Source organism: Perca flavescens, chromosome 4, assembly GCF_004354835.1.
Source record: "Perca flavescens isolate YP-PL-M2 chromosome 4, PFLA_1.0, whole genome shotgun sequence".
NCBI classification, from domain to species: Eukaryota; Metazoa; Chordata; class Actinopteri; order Perciformes; family Percidae; genus Perca; species Perca flavescens.
Window position 1 is genome coordinate 37,785,377 of NC_041334.1, and position 18,586 is coordinate 37,803,962.

General features: G+C 40.2%; 1 protein-coding gene across 1 annotated transcript in view; it reads left to right on the plus strand.

Annotated features, from left to right (window-relative positions):
- iqsec1b (IQ motif and Sec7 domain ArfGEF 1b) overlaps positions 1-18,586 on the plus strand; it is a 238,265-nt gene that overhangs the window by 40,761 nt on the left and 178,918 nt on the right. Inside the window, 1 exon segment of the mRNA XM_028576976.1 lies at positions 12,313-12,342. Coding sequence (XP_028432777.1) covers positions 12,313-12,342 — 30 coding nt within the window.

Below are 18,586 nucleotides of genomic sequence, written 5' to 3' on the forward strand. Positions count from 1 at the left end.
GGTGAATTTTCAGGGTAAGACGGAGGGGGGAGAGACACAAGCGCTTGTGCTGCTTGAGATTGCTGTTATAACCGTTTCTGCCGATCAAGAATGTGCAGACCACGGTGGGTTTTTTGGTTAATTTAATAGTCAGATGGATAACCGCTGCTTGTGAAAACGATTGTTGCAGTGTATTATTATTATTTTTTTTTTTTTTACATTTCGCACCGATGCAGTGCATGTTCTGAAATAAAAATAAACATTTCCCTGATGTACACACAGCATTGTTTAGGTTTTTTTAGTCAGAGAAGCTACGTAGGCAGTGTATTTTTTATTTTTTTTGTTCCGTTACCTCCAACCCCCGTTTTGAGTCGCTGGATCCACCCCCCTCTTCTGCGCTTCGGGACCTCCCACTTTACAAATTAAGCACTGATTCAACCCTGTTCCTTGTAAACGCTGTTGCTCCTGGTCGCACAGTCAAAAGGTTTTTCTCTCTGGCTTCTCCGAAGACGATAAACATGTTGGAAGTTTTCCTGATTTGCCTTTTGCTCCTTCCACCATCTGCCACTGGCAGTTTTAGCTCCATCTGCACTGGCACAACAGCAGAACCACGTCCCGTTTATGTGCTATAAAGCACTCCAACAGATTTCCAGCCAAATTTGACATTGGGGAACACAAAAGTAAAGATGCAGAGTGTGGCTGAGAGGCTGCCAGGCCCTCTCTCAGTGGTGGTGTAGTTTGTTTCTGCTAATTATAATAATTTCACCAAATGATTTAATGATATGAAAATGCTCCACATATTCCTCTTTGAATAGTTTATCTGAACCATTGTTCTTTTGAAAAAGATTCAATAGATTAGGTACTGGTATGTTTGGAATGGGCACAAGGGCATGCAATATCCAGGCATGAGACCTAAGACGTATTACGAGATGTAATACCCAACTATTGGGTGGTCCAATTACTTAATGGAATTTTCCCAGATGTATGGGAATTGTGTATTGACTTCACGCTCCATGGCTAAATCTCACTTCCCTTAAATTTCATTCCCGCCTTCTCCACTTGCCTCCCTTCTTGCGTTTTAGTCCGTCCCACCGAGAAAGCATGGGCGAGATGGAGGAAATCATGCGAGGAGAGAGGAAACATGGAAATGTTGTTTCAGAGGGATGAGACGTCCTTTATTCTTAAGCGTCACAGGAATTGGTCGGCTGTATGGGCGGAGTTAGCAATGGCGTTTAGCTGCACAGCTTCCGGGGAAGGCTGCTCTAGTGTATCCTCGCTCATAGCTCCTCAGAGATCCATCCTCGATCGTCGCTCCTTGGGGCAATAATAAGAGCTTAAAGACGGCCTTCACAAAGGAGGGCCAGAACTACTTCCAGTTCAACAGAGCCGCAAATGAGAGAAGTGAGATTCAGCCAACGTCTGCTGGAAAGAATGCTGATTGCACAGATTTAATAAACTCTCCTCATTGAAGTACCCTGCAGTGCGTTACGGCTGTCTTAAGTAAAGTGTCCCTAGGAATGTAAAATGGCATGTGTTGCACCTCTTGTCTGAATTAGAAAGGAAAGCTATGTATCAATTACTTAGTCTCTGAGCAGTACAGTTGACAAGACTGACAAGGAAATATATAACAGGTCCATTAAAACACTTGAACAGTTTTTATCCCAAAGCCATCACCATACCGAAACATGAACTGAAAGCACACCCCCAAATACAATACAAAATACATGCAATGCACTTTACTGTCAGCAATGGACTTTTATAAAATAAAATCTGTAATTGCATATGTTGGCAAGGACTGTATGGTAAATATGCTGGCATGAATGTAAGTTGATGATGAATGGGAAGATTATTTATTATTGATTTATATATATGTGAGCCCAGTACCTAAGTGCACCTGAATTTCATTGTTTTTTTTTACAATGACAATAAAGTATATCACTGCAACACTTCTTTCACAGAAATGTTTTATATTGCAATTGAAAAGAATAAAATGGAGCTCTTTTGTTTAGCGAAGAAATAGGAAAAGCAAAATAAATAAAGAGTGGGTAATCTCGGGTAGTAAATTAAAACACATCTAAGTGTTCCTTATCTGGAATCCGATCCAAAATCCAGATGTGAATCAGTTCAGTCACTCCTCAGAAGAGAATCCGACATAGCTGGCCACAATGCATCCAATCGTTCTTTCCGTGGAACGAAACGTACTGGGACATGCTCGCCAACCGAAGTCAGCATGGTTTCGAACCAAACTAAATCCAGGATCAAAACCAATCGGAGGTTTTAGCAGGAAAAACAACAGAAACCGGCTCCCACGATGCACTCCTTGGTTAGTAAAATACTTCTACTATCCACAACTCCTGATAAGAATTGACCAGATATCTTCACCAAATTAACTGGAGCGCTTTTGTAATGCAACTTCACACAACGGAGAATCTCTCATGATGAACGTAACAAGCGCCCCCTCTGCTGAGATCATGTAATTTGACACTCAACTATTTAACCCAGGTGTGTCAAACTCATTTTATTTCATAAGCCACACCCCTAATTTGATCTCAAGTGGGCCAGACCAGTAAACCTCTCCAGCAAGATTAGAAACTTTTTCTGCCACAGAGTTTCTAGTCAGCTTGATGTTGGATAGTTGCTTCTGCTACGGCAGCCTTCTAAGGCCAAATGTTACGGTCCCGGTGCGGACAGAGCCACGGTGCAGCTGCAAAATAGCCTCGGGATGGAACTTTTGGTGGAACATGTGTACGTTCAAAGGTAGCTTTAGTTGTGCAACAGAAAACTCAGATTGGACAGATAGTCTAGCTGGCTGTCTGGATTTACCCTGCAGAGATCTGAGGAGCAGTTAACCATAGTCCTCACAAATCCACCGGAGGTTAGAACGCCAACACAAAGGAAGAGGAAGGTGACGGACATCCGGCTGAAAGAATTTCACCGGAGCAATCCCGCAAATGAAACGTCGTGGATATAGACTGTGCGCATCATGGCACATGGCACGAAATGCATGACAAAATTCAGCGGCTGCAAACATCCCTGCTCTTTAACAACATCACAGGCCTAACAAAACGCCTTAAAATAGACCCAGAAGATAACTGATGTCTCGTGCACATTCCTCTCTGTGAAGCCTGGCGGCCTGATGTTGATTTGTAGATGGAGTCATCCGTGGGCTACGGCTATGATAGATTGAGATCAGCCGTCCTCTTTTATAATCCGCGTTCTTTAATGTAGCAGCCGCTAGCGGCGCACATCTTTTTTTCCCCTTCATGTGGTTTTGACTTCCCCGTGGTGAAAGATGTAATGAGGAACAATATCTGTGCAGTATGCTGGCACATATTAAAGGAATACGCCACCGTTTGTTGAAATAGGGCTTATCACGTTCTCCCCTGGCTGTAGATAGGTGGGCCAACGCATTTTTTGTCTCAGTGCAAGTAATTAGGTTGTTTTTTTGTCTTTTCTTGACTCACTTTTATTCACAACATGCTAACCGGCAACATAGGATTCCATTCACTAAGCTAAGCTAACTAGCGCCGGCGCTGCCGGTGTTGCACAGAGGCAGTGGACCCGCAATGCACGACTCCGGGAAGTAGGATTCCAAAAGTTTTATTTGGAGCGCCAACAAAAGTCATGAGCAACAGTTTTCCAAAAACAACAGGCAAGGGGAAGTCCAAAAACAGGCAATGGTGAAAAACACAGGGAATCAAAAAAACAAGAACACAAGGAATACAGGAGAAAAGCTGACACAATGGAACAGACGATCTCGCACATAGGTGAGGTACGAGTGAACTTAAATAGAAAAAGCCAGGGGAGACAACGAGAGACGGGTGAAACACATAAGGGCGGGGGAAGGTAATTACACAGGGGGGGAAAGCAGAAGACAGGAAGTAAAACAAGACATAACATGGAAGAACAGACAGACTACAAAAGAAAACAGGAAACAGAGCATGAAACAAACACAAGGAGAAACACAGAAGCCAGAAAACGAGATGTGAAACAACAAGGAAACAGAACATATGAACACAAAACAGGAAAAAACTACAACGGAAACCCATTTATAAAAAAAAGGCATTTATTATCCCCCCGAAAATTAAAAGGGTATATATCTATATACTATTATATCACCTGTCATTGTGCTGAAAGTACAACATTATAGCTTGTCTGTGATCACACTGAGGAATGTACCTAAAGTTTGTACTGTATGTATAATAAGGTGACATCCGACATATGTTCTACTTATGAGTGATTGGAAATAAAAATCAGTATTCTGTATTTCTTACCAAAAAAAAAAAAAACCACAACAAATATCCTACCCAGCGCCGTGCACAGACATTTTGGGGGGGTCGTGTGCTCAAGCGACAAAAGGGAACCCCTCTCATGATTATTTCAAGGTTTTCCTGCGCCTAAGCATTTTGCGCACCACCTACGCGTAAAACAAGTCCGCTCGTTGTCTTCTGCACACATGAGCAGCACATGAGCAGCATGCACAAAGAAGTGTCACCTCCACACACACACACACACACACACCATGAATGTTGCCTACACGTTAGCAAGTGTGCAGAAAATTAGAAAAAGAAAAAGGGGCTTATCTTGTCAGAGACAACCTTTCAACCTTTAAAATCACTGATTTGCTTAGCAAATAAAACAGGCAGACAGATCCGTCTCACAGACTGCCTCACAAAAACTAAAGAAGACGCTCAGTCACAGACCCTCAAAGCAATCCTAATGGTGGCCACCAGGCAGCTTGGTTTGTTAGAGCTCTGACCTCAACTAGAGCTGGGTGATACAGAGAAAATCAAATATCACGATATGTTGACCAAATACATCGGTAGCCTTTAAAACCAGGAAAAGACTACGCTTGTATCACATTACGATATTATGGTATCCAAAATTCAAGACGATATCTAGCCTCAAATATCGATATATTGTCCAGCCCTAACTTTATCTCAGGGCATACCTGCATACCTGGACGTACTGTACTACAAGATCACTAATGATAATAAGTGGCTAGGCTTTCTATTAGTTTGGGCAGCACAGTGCTAGAGTGTAGATCAACAAGCACAATTAGAAGAAAATCCACTGAGAAGTGGCATTTCACAGATAAAGGGGATGGAGAGAGATTGGATTTTGTTTTATGACAACACAATTACATTGTATCTTATGAATTTGTTATGACATATTTTATGAAAAGTATTTTGGCTGGTAACTTTCTTTCAGTTTGCCAGTAGGCATCTACATCTGAGACTAAAAAGTTAATTTTGGACCCTGGTTTATTACAACCAGGGCATTGTGAGATGATTAAATTTGGTTACAGTGGGTTTCTTGAGGTCGTGTAATGAAAAGAACTTATTGTCTGGCTGATATCATTTAATTGGCTTGGCTGCAGCCCCCTGCCAGTTCATTACAGCATGCCTGGCTTGCATTTGCCCGCATTGCTATCCAAGATTCCTGCCATTCCCTTTGCAGCTACTGGGAAATCTCCACATTTGGTCCGAGTGTAACTCTACCGGCTTTGCCCAGAATCAAGTCAGTGCAATACTGTATGTTTTAAACTTGATTTGATTTGATTGAATTCTATTTTATTGTAGATTGAGATCAACGGAGAATGGACTGTGGGTAATTTAAACCAAGATGTTGTGTCTTTCCAGATTGAGGGTCAAGGCAATGGGGAGAAGTGCTTGAGCATGTGTGACCCATAATTCCCTGCAGTCATCTGTGATTATTAAAACTTTACACTTGATTGAAAAACTCTGGGGGTCTAGAAAATGTTAATTATACTAATCCTTGCTATGATTGGACTGACAGCTACTGGAGCCCAGCTGATTGTCAGGGAGGCACATTTGCTGTAATATACTTGTAATGCAGCTTTTGTACAAACTGACATTTAATTCCTCACCAGGTTTTTTTTTTTTTTTTTTTAGCACACTGCCAAAAAAAACAAAAACACATACAATATTAAATGAAGTTATCTGTTCGCAGTGGATTCGACACATGCCTTTGGTGTGGGAGATCAGGGTTCAATTCCCACTGCGATACATCAACCAACGTGTCCCTGAGCAAGACACTTAACCCATAGTTGCTCCAGAGGCGTGTGGGGATCAATAAAGTATCTATCTACCTTGTTGTGTGCTAATCTCTAGTACTAGTGTCCTTTTGCTGTTCAGACACATTCCTAGACACAAGTTGACAGCTGATTTATCAGCTGCTAACATATACTCACTTTGTTAATATATCATATCAAACATCTCCTTAACGCTGTTTAATTTGCTCCCGTTAAAAGAATGTGCTCTGGCTACATGGCTTGATCCCTCTGTTTCCCTTCAGCTAGTCAGGCGTTGTGGGCATTGTTTGTCACATCCTGCACTTTCACGCTCCTTCTCTCAGCTTGAACAAAACGGGGTCAGGTGATAAGGGTCCATCCATCAGGAAGGAGGATACAGCAGGAATGTAGCTGTTGGTGACGCAGTGTTTTCTTTTTGGGCTGAGGATAAGTGGGCCTGCTGGGTGTACTTCCTGTTTAGTCACCTAACCTGAAGAGCAGTAACGGTTTTGGAAAGAATTGTCTCAGAAATACTTTTCACCTTTGCACTTCAAAGCGTTGGCTAAAACCCAATGACAAAAAAATGAATTTTCATTCACCTCCGTATAGGATCTGTGCTATTTTTGGTTTTATTTCTCTAGATTTTGAGATATCTGTCTCTGAGAGTTTTGTCTCCGTCCTATTATAATTGTGATGGATACATTACATTTCTGGGGGTTGAAAAATGACAAAAAAACATCCGTTTCCAACCTCCTGTTCCCATTAATCGGAATAATACACAGACATTGTTGTCAACAGTTTAAGGTGGTGCTAATTTCTACCAAACAAATAATCCCTATGGAAGTCTTTCCCCCTTGGCTAAAATGGTGTATCGATTTTTTTTTCAAACGTGACAAAGTGCAATGAAAAATTACACACTTAAATGGTACTCACGCTTTATCCAACGCTGAATAGACGAAGAATTGCACCATGCAAATGAAATCATTAGATCTGTGTGGACAGATGAGGAGAATGTAATCTTGCTAAAAAAAAAAAAGAAAAGTAACATTTCCATCATATTTTCTGCACAATTTTCCATTGTTTGAAATTTGACTGGAGCTCTTTGAATTAGCTCATGTCATTTTGTCCTTTCCTGTGCAATGGATTAATGACACCTGACTGGGAAGCTAGTGCCAGCACTCCTACTTTTATTGATGAATTCACAATTATACAGCAGCTCTTTAGAGACAACAGCATTCGATATGTACGGTAACGAGAGACGCTCCGATCGGAAAAGCCTCCCAAACAAATAATAATAATAATAATTTATACTTTTGTCAAACCTGCAAGGGAAATTACAATGTTTTCACTCTGTTGTTATTATACACATTACACACAGGCCTGAATTACACACATATGCTCAGTACCTATACATGCACTAATGGAGAGATGTCAGAGTGGGGGGGCTGCAGCTGTCAATGGACAGGCGCCCCGAGCAGTTGGGGGTTCGGTGCCACCTTGGCAGTGCCCAGGAGGTGAACTGGCACCTCTCCGGTTAGCAGTCCAGCACCATACTTTGGTCTGTATGGGGACTTCGGTTACCAACCCAACTCCCTACAGAAGAGCTACTGCCACCCCAAAATGCCGGTATCGGTATCGGCAAGTACTCAAGTTTATGCACCGATCCGATACCATATGTAATTTAGCCCCGAAGAAAATCTACTTTAAAGTAGTTTATGTTTCTGTTTTGACTGACTGACGTTCTGGATAATAAAAGAAAGTTCGATGGCGTTCATTTTTTGTAACATAATACAGTCCCTCCAGAAAAAATGGATTATGCGATCGCATAATCACGTTTTTCGTTTTTTCAAATACGGCGCACTTTCGCCGCATAAATTGCAGATTTCCGCGCAAAATATGCGGGGCTTACATGATTTCATAATCCACGCATTTTCGTTGCAAAAAAGTCACATCATATATCTTAGCAGAAAGTTGAAAAATGTTGCGTTTATTTCACACAAGAGCAGCCATTTTCCCCTGTTGCCATGGGAACGTTACGAAGTGACGTAATTACGCGACGTGAACATCATCAAAAAGCTGGTTGTTGGTGGGGGGGTCACTTTTTTATCTCTTTTTCATCAAACCACAGTTTTTGCAAGTTCCCACAATTTCATCGCATAAAATTGCATAAATATCATATAGCATATTCCATTGCATTTTTTACGTGCCGCATAATCAAGGATTTTTGCCCGATTTTTGGTATTCGGGATCGGCCAATAGGCAATAAGTTTAAGTATTGGTATCGGTGTAGGAAATGGTATTAGACCATCTCTAACAGTAACTAATTTATGCATCCACTTACAGCGCATCTGGAGCTGCTGCCATCATTGCCCAGCACTGATAACTCTGGCTCAGCACTTCGGCCCTAATGTGGCCTGTTTTGTAACTGGAGCCAAATATCTGGGGAACAGCTCAGCTGTCTTACGCCCTCAGATGATATCATTAACTGGCTTTTATCAGGCAATCTTAATCTCTGCAACTGTGCGTATGCCTATCTCATCTTTGCCGGTTAGTTTGCCGGGCGTCTCGTGCTCCCCTTCCCTCCCCGTTGCTGCTGACCGGACCAAAGACTTTCAGTTCGAGCCCCCACTGCAGTCTCGTTATTTATGATCCGCTATTGATTTTGCTTTCGACAAAGGACAGGTTAATCTTTTTGTTGGACGCACATTGACAGCTTATGATTTCCTTTGGGCACGTCGTCTTGTTTTCAATCAGTTCTTGCTTACTTTGCTTCTTTCGATGCCCCCCCTCCACCCATTCCTCCCCAGCACTTTGCTGTGTGTGTCACCTTAAAGCCGTATGACAGCGTTGAACATTGAAAGTTCAGTTCAGGTCAGTGTATCATCAAAGCAGCTTTGTATGGCCAAGGTACCGTTATGCCATTAGTTAAGGATTTGTTACGCATCGGTAGCTTTGTCTGGACAAACGCAGCGTGGACGAAGGTGACAAAGCGCCACCTCCGCCAGTGTCTGTTTCACCCATCACAATAGAGCGGAACTCAATACAGCTGATGGATTAAACATACATTAGTTGAGTATTTAGCACAGGGAGCCAAAAAGCTGACACTTTCTGCTGAAAGGAGAGAAAGGAAAGACAAGAGCCCTATCAGCTGGATGTGCTGGGTTATTAAATACCTGGGCATAATTAGTCTCGCATGGCCAGACCTATCTCCACAGCGCTGTGGAGTAAGGTCTGGCTACAGCACAGATACATTCTGGGACAGGAGAAGAAGAAAAAAATCGCTCTGGGTTGTTTGCATAAATCGTCACTAAGTTCCGGACGCAGCAACGGTGGCTCTGCAAAATAGTCATAGTGAATTGGTCTGTGAGAAACCCTTTCCCTTTCCTTTTCCTGAGTGAATTTGCCCTCAGAGCATCCTGCCCTTTCAAGGATGGGATTTTCCACCTCCATTTTTCCAGCGAATTTAAGTGATCTGTCCGGTTATGTGACCGCTGGGCTCTGACATGACATTCTTTAGAAACTGCGGTGACCCACAGTCAGGCTGGCATCTGTCATTACACACACGCCTGGCCGCACATCTGCCCAGGGTTAAAGAACCAAATAGGTCATTTTGCTTCATCCAGCTTGTAATTTCCTGTGTTTTAAGCTGAGGTTTATATGCCAGTTTCCCACAAAATCGGATGCACTGAGAGAATAATATAGGAAAAAGGCATCTGCCAACTGCTGTTGATTTCATATTGAAAAAAAAAAATCCTCTCAGATGGATTAGGATTAGCAGAAAATGTGGAGCTGAGGGAAACGGGTTCACCATAATGTTTTGGTTTGATAAACAGTAGGTTAAAACAGAATCAGAATCAGAAATGGATATATTGCAAAGTATCACTTAGAAGGAATTCGCCTTGGTGGATGGTGCTTCCATAAACATATTAAAAGGAAATAAATGTCAAAGAAACGGTAATATATATAATATATATATTACCGTTTTTACAGGTATATTCTACTATATATATTATATATATAATATATATAGTAGAATATACCTGTTTGAACAATAAGAAAAAAAAGTATTTATGGTTTAGTGCAGGATGTGCAAAGAGTTTAAGAGATATAGTTTGTGCAATGGACAGGTTATAGTCCAGGACGTACTAGGGCTGCTCCATTATGGAAAAAGTCACAATCACAATTATTTTGGTCAATACTGGAATCACGATTATTTAACTCGCTGTCTTATTGACCTTTGGAAAGATGTTGCTTTTATTAAACTTAAAAAATAGTGAAACAGTTAAACAAATCAACAGTGAGAACACCTTGAACTGTGACATTTCCCTTCATACTTTTCCTGTGAAACTTTTTGAATTCCCCTTCAGAAGAAAAGACAAAACAAGAGTTTACGTGCAAAACGTAATGTGCAAGCTAATCGTTTTTCTTGATTATATTTTTTTTGTGATCGCTGTGTCGAAATCGAGATAACAATGTGATTATTTGCACAGCCCTAGGATGTACGTTAATAATAGGCCTGGGACAATATGCTTTTGGTCCCAATTCTTTCCCGATACATGGGTGCAGATTCCATTTGTATCGCGATTTTTATTTATTTCGATTGTAGAAGTATTGCGACTCGATAGTATTGCAATTATATTTTCCTTCTTTAACAAAAACAACAGTTGAATAATACACTTCTAGAGACAATATATTAGGAGACATTTCTAAAAACTGATTGTTTTCTAAGAAGAATGCACATCACATGTCAGTCAGTCAGTCTGACATTTAGTTCATTCGCTAAGAAGTACATACCGTGTTTTCTGCATTTTCTGCTTTCAGTCAGAAAACGGATATGATGTAGTAGCCGTATGAACAGAAAACATTCAGCTGAATCATTGGTCAAAAAATCTAAATCTAAAGTATGGATTCTAGTGAAAAGAATCAATTCTAAAAATCGTTGCAATGAATGTAACGAAACATACGATTTTCGATTGTGGAGGGTGGAGGTGTTGCCTTGACCAACTGCCACTTTGCTCGTTGGAAAGTGACTCTCCTCTTCAATAGCATTTAAAGCTACAGACACAGAAATGGCACATCCTAAGGAAAGCTCATTGTGGGACGGCTCTAGTGGCTGTAATTCTACTGAACCAAGAGCTGAATTAGGGGACCAAAGGTCTATATAAAAGACTTCAGATACAGTATTAGGGGACCACTAAGGTCTATATAAAAGAGACTTCAGATACAGTATTAGGGGACCACTAAGGTCTATATAAAAGAGAAGATACAGTATTAGGGGACCACTATATAAAAGAGACTTCAGATACAGTATTAGGGGACCACTAAGGTCTATATAAAAGAGACTTCAGATACAGTATTAGGGGACCACTAAGGTCTATATAAAAGAGACTTCAGATACAGTATTAGGGGACCACTAAGGTCTATATAAAAGAGACTTCAGATACAGTATTAGGGGACCACTAAGGTCTATATAGAGGACTAAGGTTCACAGATACAGTATTAGGGGACCACTAAGGTCTATATAAAAGAGACTTCAGATACAGTATTAGAGGACCACTAAGGTCTATATAAAAGAGACTTCAGATACAGTATTAGGGGACCACTAAGGTCTATATAAAAGAGACAGATTCAGATACAGTATTAGAGGGGACCACTAAGGTCTATATATCAGATACAAAGAGGACTTCAGATACAGTATTAGGGGACCACTAAGGTCTATATAAAAGAGACTTCAGATACAGTATTAGGGGACCACTAAGGCCTATATAAAAGAGACTTCAGATACATTTTTAGGAGACCACTAAGGCCTATATAAAAGCATCCAAAAAGCAGCATGTCATAGGACCTTTAAACTGCTTATAAGTGAGCGTTAAGCAAACTTATAAAATACATTTGTGAATGTAGGAACTTGGGTGTTGAATATTCTAATGGTCGGCCGGCCACTGGGATTTAACTGTCCTAGACCTGCTGGTCTGGAAAAGCAAAGGAAGCAGTTTCACTAGTTTAATTGGCAGCTTAGCTTTTGCGCTGAACTGCCTTCACTTATGTATGAGACAGTTATTTAGCCAAATGTAATTTTTATGCTGCCGATGCAGTTTCTTGTTTCATTTTGACCTGCTCAGAAGTGCAGCTTCATGAATTTCACTTGTGGTATGTAACTCAGGTTTCCTTTTCAACAGGGCAAACATATTCAGGCTAAAAAACAGATGCAATATTTTCTTTTTTTAAACATATGTCATTGTCAGTATTCTATTTGTGGTTTCGTACCCTCTCCTGATGGATATATTTGTCATTTGCAGATCTGAAAGCGAAAGTTCGAAAAGTGTCAGGTATGTGCTGCCCACATTTCTCCACACACCTTCTCATTTTTCTGCCTGTAAACATGTTGTAGACTTGATTGTTTCTCTCCACACTACTCTCAGTCACGTCATCTAACAAAATCTCATCAGCTTTCTCTGTACCCTTCTGGTTTTTCGCTGCTGTGCACTCTCACCCGTCGGTTCCTCCCTGTCCAGATAAGATTATTGTTTTCCACCAGGAAGCAGCGATACCTTACAGAGCTTCCTGCAGTGTCTCCTCTGTGATTCTCATCTTTGCTCGATGGATTCTTTCTCCAGGGCTGTCAACCAGGGAGTCACGTCTTGTTGTGAGGTCACAATACACTGACTTTGCACAGTCACGGGTACATATCTTCTCTTATCGCTATAAATGACTTAAATTACGAGAGGCAAGCCTTGATAAGATGAGGCATGGCTGTGTGGAGAGTCATTAAAGCTTAAAATTGTCGGTTTCACCCCATTATCTGCCATTTTCTTTCTTTTTCAAGGTCTTATATTTTAACTATTGCCTCTGAGAGCAACATTAATAGATGTCACACACTGTTGACTGCATAACAATAATAATAGTAATCTTTATATATAGTGTTGGGTATGGATAGATGGGTGGATATATACAATAGATTCACTTTATCGCCACAAGTATGCCACACCCCAATGTCCATATGTGATTGAACTTCTCATTCCCAAACCATGGATATTAATATGGCACTGGAATATGTTGGAAAGGCTTTCCTTTGCTCCTATTAGAGAAGTCAGCCGATTGATGTTGGGCGAAGTACATTGTTGTATAAAATATATCATTGTATACTTTACATTAAGATTTGCCTGAAGTGGAACTAAGGCACCTAGCTTACATGAAAAGAAATAACGAAAAGATCTAACTGTCCTATAGTCTGCTGTGCATTCAATTATTGCTCATTCAGGCCCTCTGAAAGACACAGAGCCCCCATTCTGGTCTCTGGATGAGACAAAGTTGCTGCTGGCTAACTTGTGCCAAAAATCGCCACATACTGGCCAGTTAATTAGCCTGAAGTATCGATATTATATCAATATCAATATGAGATAGATATCGTCTTAATTTCGGATATCGTGTTGTCCTTTGCTGGTTTTAAAGGCTACATTACAGTAAAGTGATGTCATTTTCTGACTATATTTATCAAAAATCTTATTTTGTTAATATTTTGTGAAAGCCCCAATTTTCAACCCTACAATATCGCCACAATATTGATATCAAGATATTTGGTCAAAAATATCTTGATATTTGATTTTCTCCATATCGCCCAGCTCTAAAAGGAACCGTAAAGCAGTTATCGATAAAACACTTGTGTTGAAAAGACAGATCTTAAGTCTGGATTTAAAGATGGAAACAGATCTGATTTCATGACAGGAAGTTTCCTTCGGAATGAATATACAGAACAACAAAGAGCCCTCTGTCCTCCGAGCAGAGAGTACAGGTAGATGTATACAAGTATACACAATGTGTTATGTCTGGTATTTACACTGTATTTACAGTTATTGAAGCTGGCAATTAAATGCATCTGTGGTAAACAGAATTGTAGCCTTGCTTTAGCAGATTGTATACCGTAGCAGTATTTCACCGGTCAGTTTTAGAATAATGTTTCTGTCCCGGCTACAGGTAACAAAAAAGTTCAGAAGGGGGTTCTGGATTTCTTGTGTCCCATGATTAGATCTGCATTTGGAGTTGTATTTCTTGTTATTTCGCTTTCATATATGGAGAAAAAAATACACCGCATCAGAGTTTGTTGTGATTTTGATGAAATGCATCTTTGGCCATCTCTGGAGGTAGTTTGCATAATCAACTCCTTAATGCATCTTGGGCACATTTGCACCTGGCTTTGATGTGTTTTCGCTTTGTATGATTACAATCCAATCATCCAGGTGTTAATGCCAGGTGGGAAGGACTTATTCATAATGAATATGATCACTGGGATCTGAATCTGCAAATCCATTTCAGTCAGCAAAACCATCACGATAGTTTTTGTCCGACAAGCCCTGTAATAGCAGACCGATGTGGCATTGGCTCTGCTTCTGACCACCTCATGTGTCCTGAGATGTGAAAAATGTCAGAGTCAAGATGAATTGAAGGCCCGTCCCTAGGAGACACTGGAGTTACACACTGTGGACACCTTGTGCTTTCCAAGTCAATCACAGGGCCGAACAACACTTTCATCGCAGTGATAGATGCTTCAACTGGACAGGGCTGCAGCGGTGTGTGGCTGCAGGCCTTATAGCAAATAAAAGTGGATTTATCAGTGACAAATGAAAAACTGGTAACTGCTAACATATCTACCAGATAGCAGGCTGTGCATAAGGTCTTTGCATTTACGCAAATTGTTATCCAGAGAAGTAGTTTTAAGGAACCATTGAAACGAACAACTGGCCCCCAACAGTCTATTGATCATAGACTGTAAACATACTTCAGATAGGGTTGGCAACTTCCCTCTCTACCGTTTAACTTAGTGCAGCTCCGTTGCAACCATAAACAACACTGGCTTGGCTGCGTCACCCTCGCCAGCTCCACCTTCTCGTCAATAATCGTCACGTCAGGTAGGCTATCAAAAAAACGAATTGCCAAACTCGCGGCTTGAAAACGGCAGTCTACAAACCAATGGGTGACATCACGGCTGCTACCTCCTTTTATTTTTTACAGTCTATGGTATCGCTGGTATATATGATATTGGCTTGATAATGTATATTAGTGGTCATCCAGAAGTGTGTGTTATATTACATTTACCCAGCAGTGACTTAAGGTCTTGTGCAGAGAGCACATAGCCAAAGATTTCATCAGCCGCTGAAATATGAAAGAATTAAAGAATTGAGTTGTTGACAGAGTAAAACCTCTCTCTCTTTATCAGGTCAAGGATCAACTCTCATCATCTCTCAGCTTTAGCTTTGGAAGGATATGGATGGAAGGAAAAAACTTCATAGTGCTGGAGAAATAGAATTACCTTGGCTCTAAACAGTATCCCAACTTTAGCAGCGGACAGTGTGGGGAATTGAGTCGGGTGGGGGCTCTGCGTGTGGTAGCTGGTAGTAATCGCCCCTAGGTCCAGAGAGATGACTGTTGGCTGTACTGTTCCACTCCACTGCTGAACCCTGTGTGAGACACCCAGACTCAGCAACTGAGATCTCTTGGACAAGACCATTTTAATTGCGGTGGTATTTTAATGAAACTATAGAACAGTATACCAATGACTCCAAACTGAAGCTTTAAATTCAGTAACAGAAAACAAAATCTTTTGTCCATTGGCTACATAAGTTAGCAAATTACAGAATCTACCTGCCACTCAGTGACAGTTTCACCAGCCAACTACTTGTTTAATATAGTATACTGGCATAGGGCTGTACCAAATAGTTTGAAATTTAATTCATAACGTTGACATTAAAATTGTAAATCAACATGCAAATGATGCACATATTTTTTTGTTTGCATGTCTACAAGCTATATATATTTACATAGCAAATATTTGTATGAATAGATGATGTATAAAACCTTTTTATACTGTCTATGATAAAACCCTTCTAGTTGGTGTTCAAAACGCTATTCTGTGACAATACAGGCATGTGCAGAATAGGTAATCAGGAGAAGTCAGGGCAGGAGGGAAATATATCATCCACAATGAAGAACAATTCAAATTTTGGAACCACAAAATTAAATGGCGTGGGCTATGACAATCCTAGTTTTAAGATTTATTTGTGTATATGGCTTACAACTTACACTGCGACAGAGGATGCTGATACCTGCGTTTTCATGGATGTAGCTAGGTAGGTAGCTAGCTAGCCAAAGCAATTCCCTTAACCCAAGACAATGTTCTTCTCTGGGAGACAATAAAAGTAACACTGACCTTTAAAACGAATGGATTAGGGCTGCAACTAACAATTATTTTGATTGTCGATGAACCTGTCGATTATTTTCTCGATTACTTGTTTGGCCTATAAAATGTCAGAAAATTATGAAAAATGTCGATCAGTGTTTTCAAAAGCCCAAAACGACATCCTCAAAAGTGTCAAAGATATATTCAGTTTTCTTTCACAGAGGAGAGAAGAAACTAGAACATATTCACATTTCAGAAGCTGGAATCAGAGAAAAAAAAAAAAATAATAATGACTCAAACCGATTAATCAATCATCAAAATAGTTGCAGATTAGTCTAATAGTTGACAACTAATAGATTAATCTTTGCAGCTCTATAATAAATCAATTACTTCCTGTAGTCTTGGATTTTGGTACCCATAGCAACAAGACTATACCCCTTAAGGTTTTTTAAATGCATATATATGCGGTTTGATCACGCCACCAGTGTTTCAGTACACTGCTAGTTGTATTTGCACTACACTGCTAGAATTGCCCTTTCCATGCAAAGGCTCTGGTCTGTTTTTTCAGGTTTTTGTTGTGACATTTCTTAAAAAGACATCGTTTTACATAATTTCTGTAATGCACTGTATGGAAATTAGGCTGCTCCTTATTCCTTCATTTTGGTTCTTGACGTTTGCTGTTGTTCCCTTTCTCATTGCTTTCACACAAAGCTCGCTAAAACTCCTGCTACCTCTTCATGGAAATTTAATGAGAGCCCCAAGTAACAAACTCTAATTTTGTTTGTTGCCTTTGTTGGGAATGTAAAATAGCAACGCTCACTAATAATGCATGTGAGAACGCCTATGACCAGCAGTCAAATGGTTTAGTATTCCAAAACTTGTAATGTTTTTTACATACTGAGGTTTAGAAACACATTTATATCCAGCAACAACAATAATATACTGTGCACTAGGGCTGTTATAATTTGATATAAATATAATTTGAAAAGTAAAAAAAGCAATACAATTTGAATGCTGAAATTACTATTCGAATGTGACTTTTGTTTTATAAATATGTTGGCTAATGTTAGCTAATCTCCCTCTTCTCGCCTTGGCCTACCCGCATGTGTCACTCATGTCACGTCTTATGAACAATAAGTTAGCGGTAGTGAGAAACACAAGGCTAACGTTAAGCTAAGCTAACGTTACGTACCGAGTAACGTTAGTACAGGGGGATTGACAGACTGCGGCTGGAAATACTTTTAACATGACTTTAAAATCGACATCCATCGATTCAAAGTGCTTATGTTAACATTAGTTAGCTCATTCTTGTTTCCTAACTGCGCCGCGAGTTATAGTGACGTTAGCTTAGCTGGGACCTTCATGGAGACAGCTAGCTAAAGTTAATGTTAGCTGCCCTACAGCTGTCAGAGTTAGCTTTGACTTCATATATTACCTTCAAATAGCTGTATTCTCAGTAATGTAACAATCTGCATGAAACAGGTTGATTATAAATCACTAAAATAGTAGTGCCAGCACCATTTGGCTTAGGTATTAATGCTGTTAGCATCGTAGCTAACACTATTGTTACTTAGTTTATGACAAACCGTTTGGGCTGTGCTTTCATGATGTCATTGTGCTAACCGAGCACTGTTGGCTTTTACAACAGAGCCGCTTCATTACACTTGTTATATGTTTCATCACAGAGTTCTCTGTTGATTTGTGTATGTCGCTGTGTGCTCGTGGTGGAAAATGAATGTAAACAAAGTTGCGTGCAATGCGCCATGACGAAGGTCCCCTTCAAGGCCAGGCTAATGTTGGAAGTCCCTCTAGTGGACAGAATGTGTAACAATAACCACATGCTTATAGTGGCATCGACAATGCATAAGCCTGAGTAGTGTTGTACATATTAATAACAGGCTGCATTTGAGCATTAAATATTCAAATATTATTAAAATGTTTAAAAAAAATTCAAATTGAAATTCGAATGGTATTATAGGGGAAGATTGACAGCTCTACTGTGCACAAGATATTCAGGCTCCTCTTTAATTGTTTTATCACACTGTCAGAGAAGCGTCTGCAACAGACATTAACTATGATATAAAGCTACCCAGATAGTGTGATGGAGCTCATTGTGGTTGTGCCACTCATTTCTACAGAGCCTTTTACCCTCTTTGAGCTCATTGTTTTAGTTTAATAGTCCACAAATGCTCTTATCAATTTGTTTCCAGCCACAGCAAGAAGCTTTTTCAGAAAACAAGGTCTGATAAAAAATATTGTATGTTGCCCAGCACGTAGTCTATTCCGCTTTCTTTATGTTGGCACTCTAAACTCTGTGGAGTTAACTATGGTTAACTGCTCCTCAGATCTCTGCAGGGTATATCCAGACAGCTAGCTAGACTATCTGTCCAATATGGGCT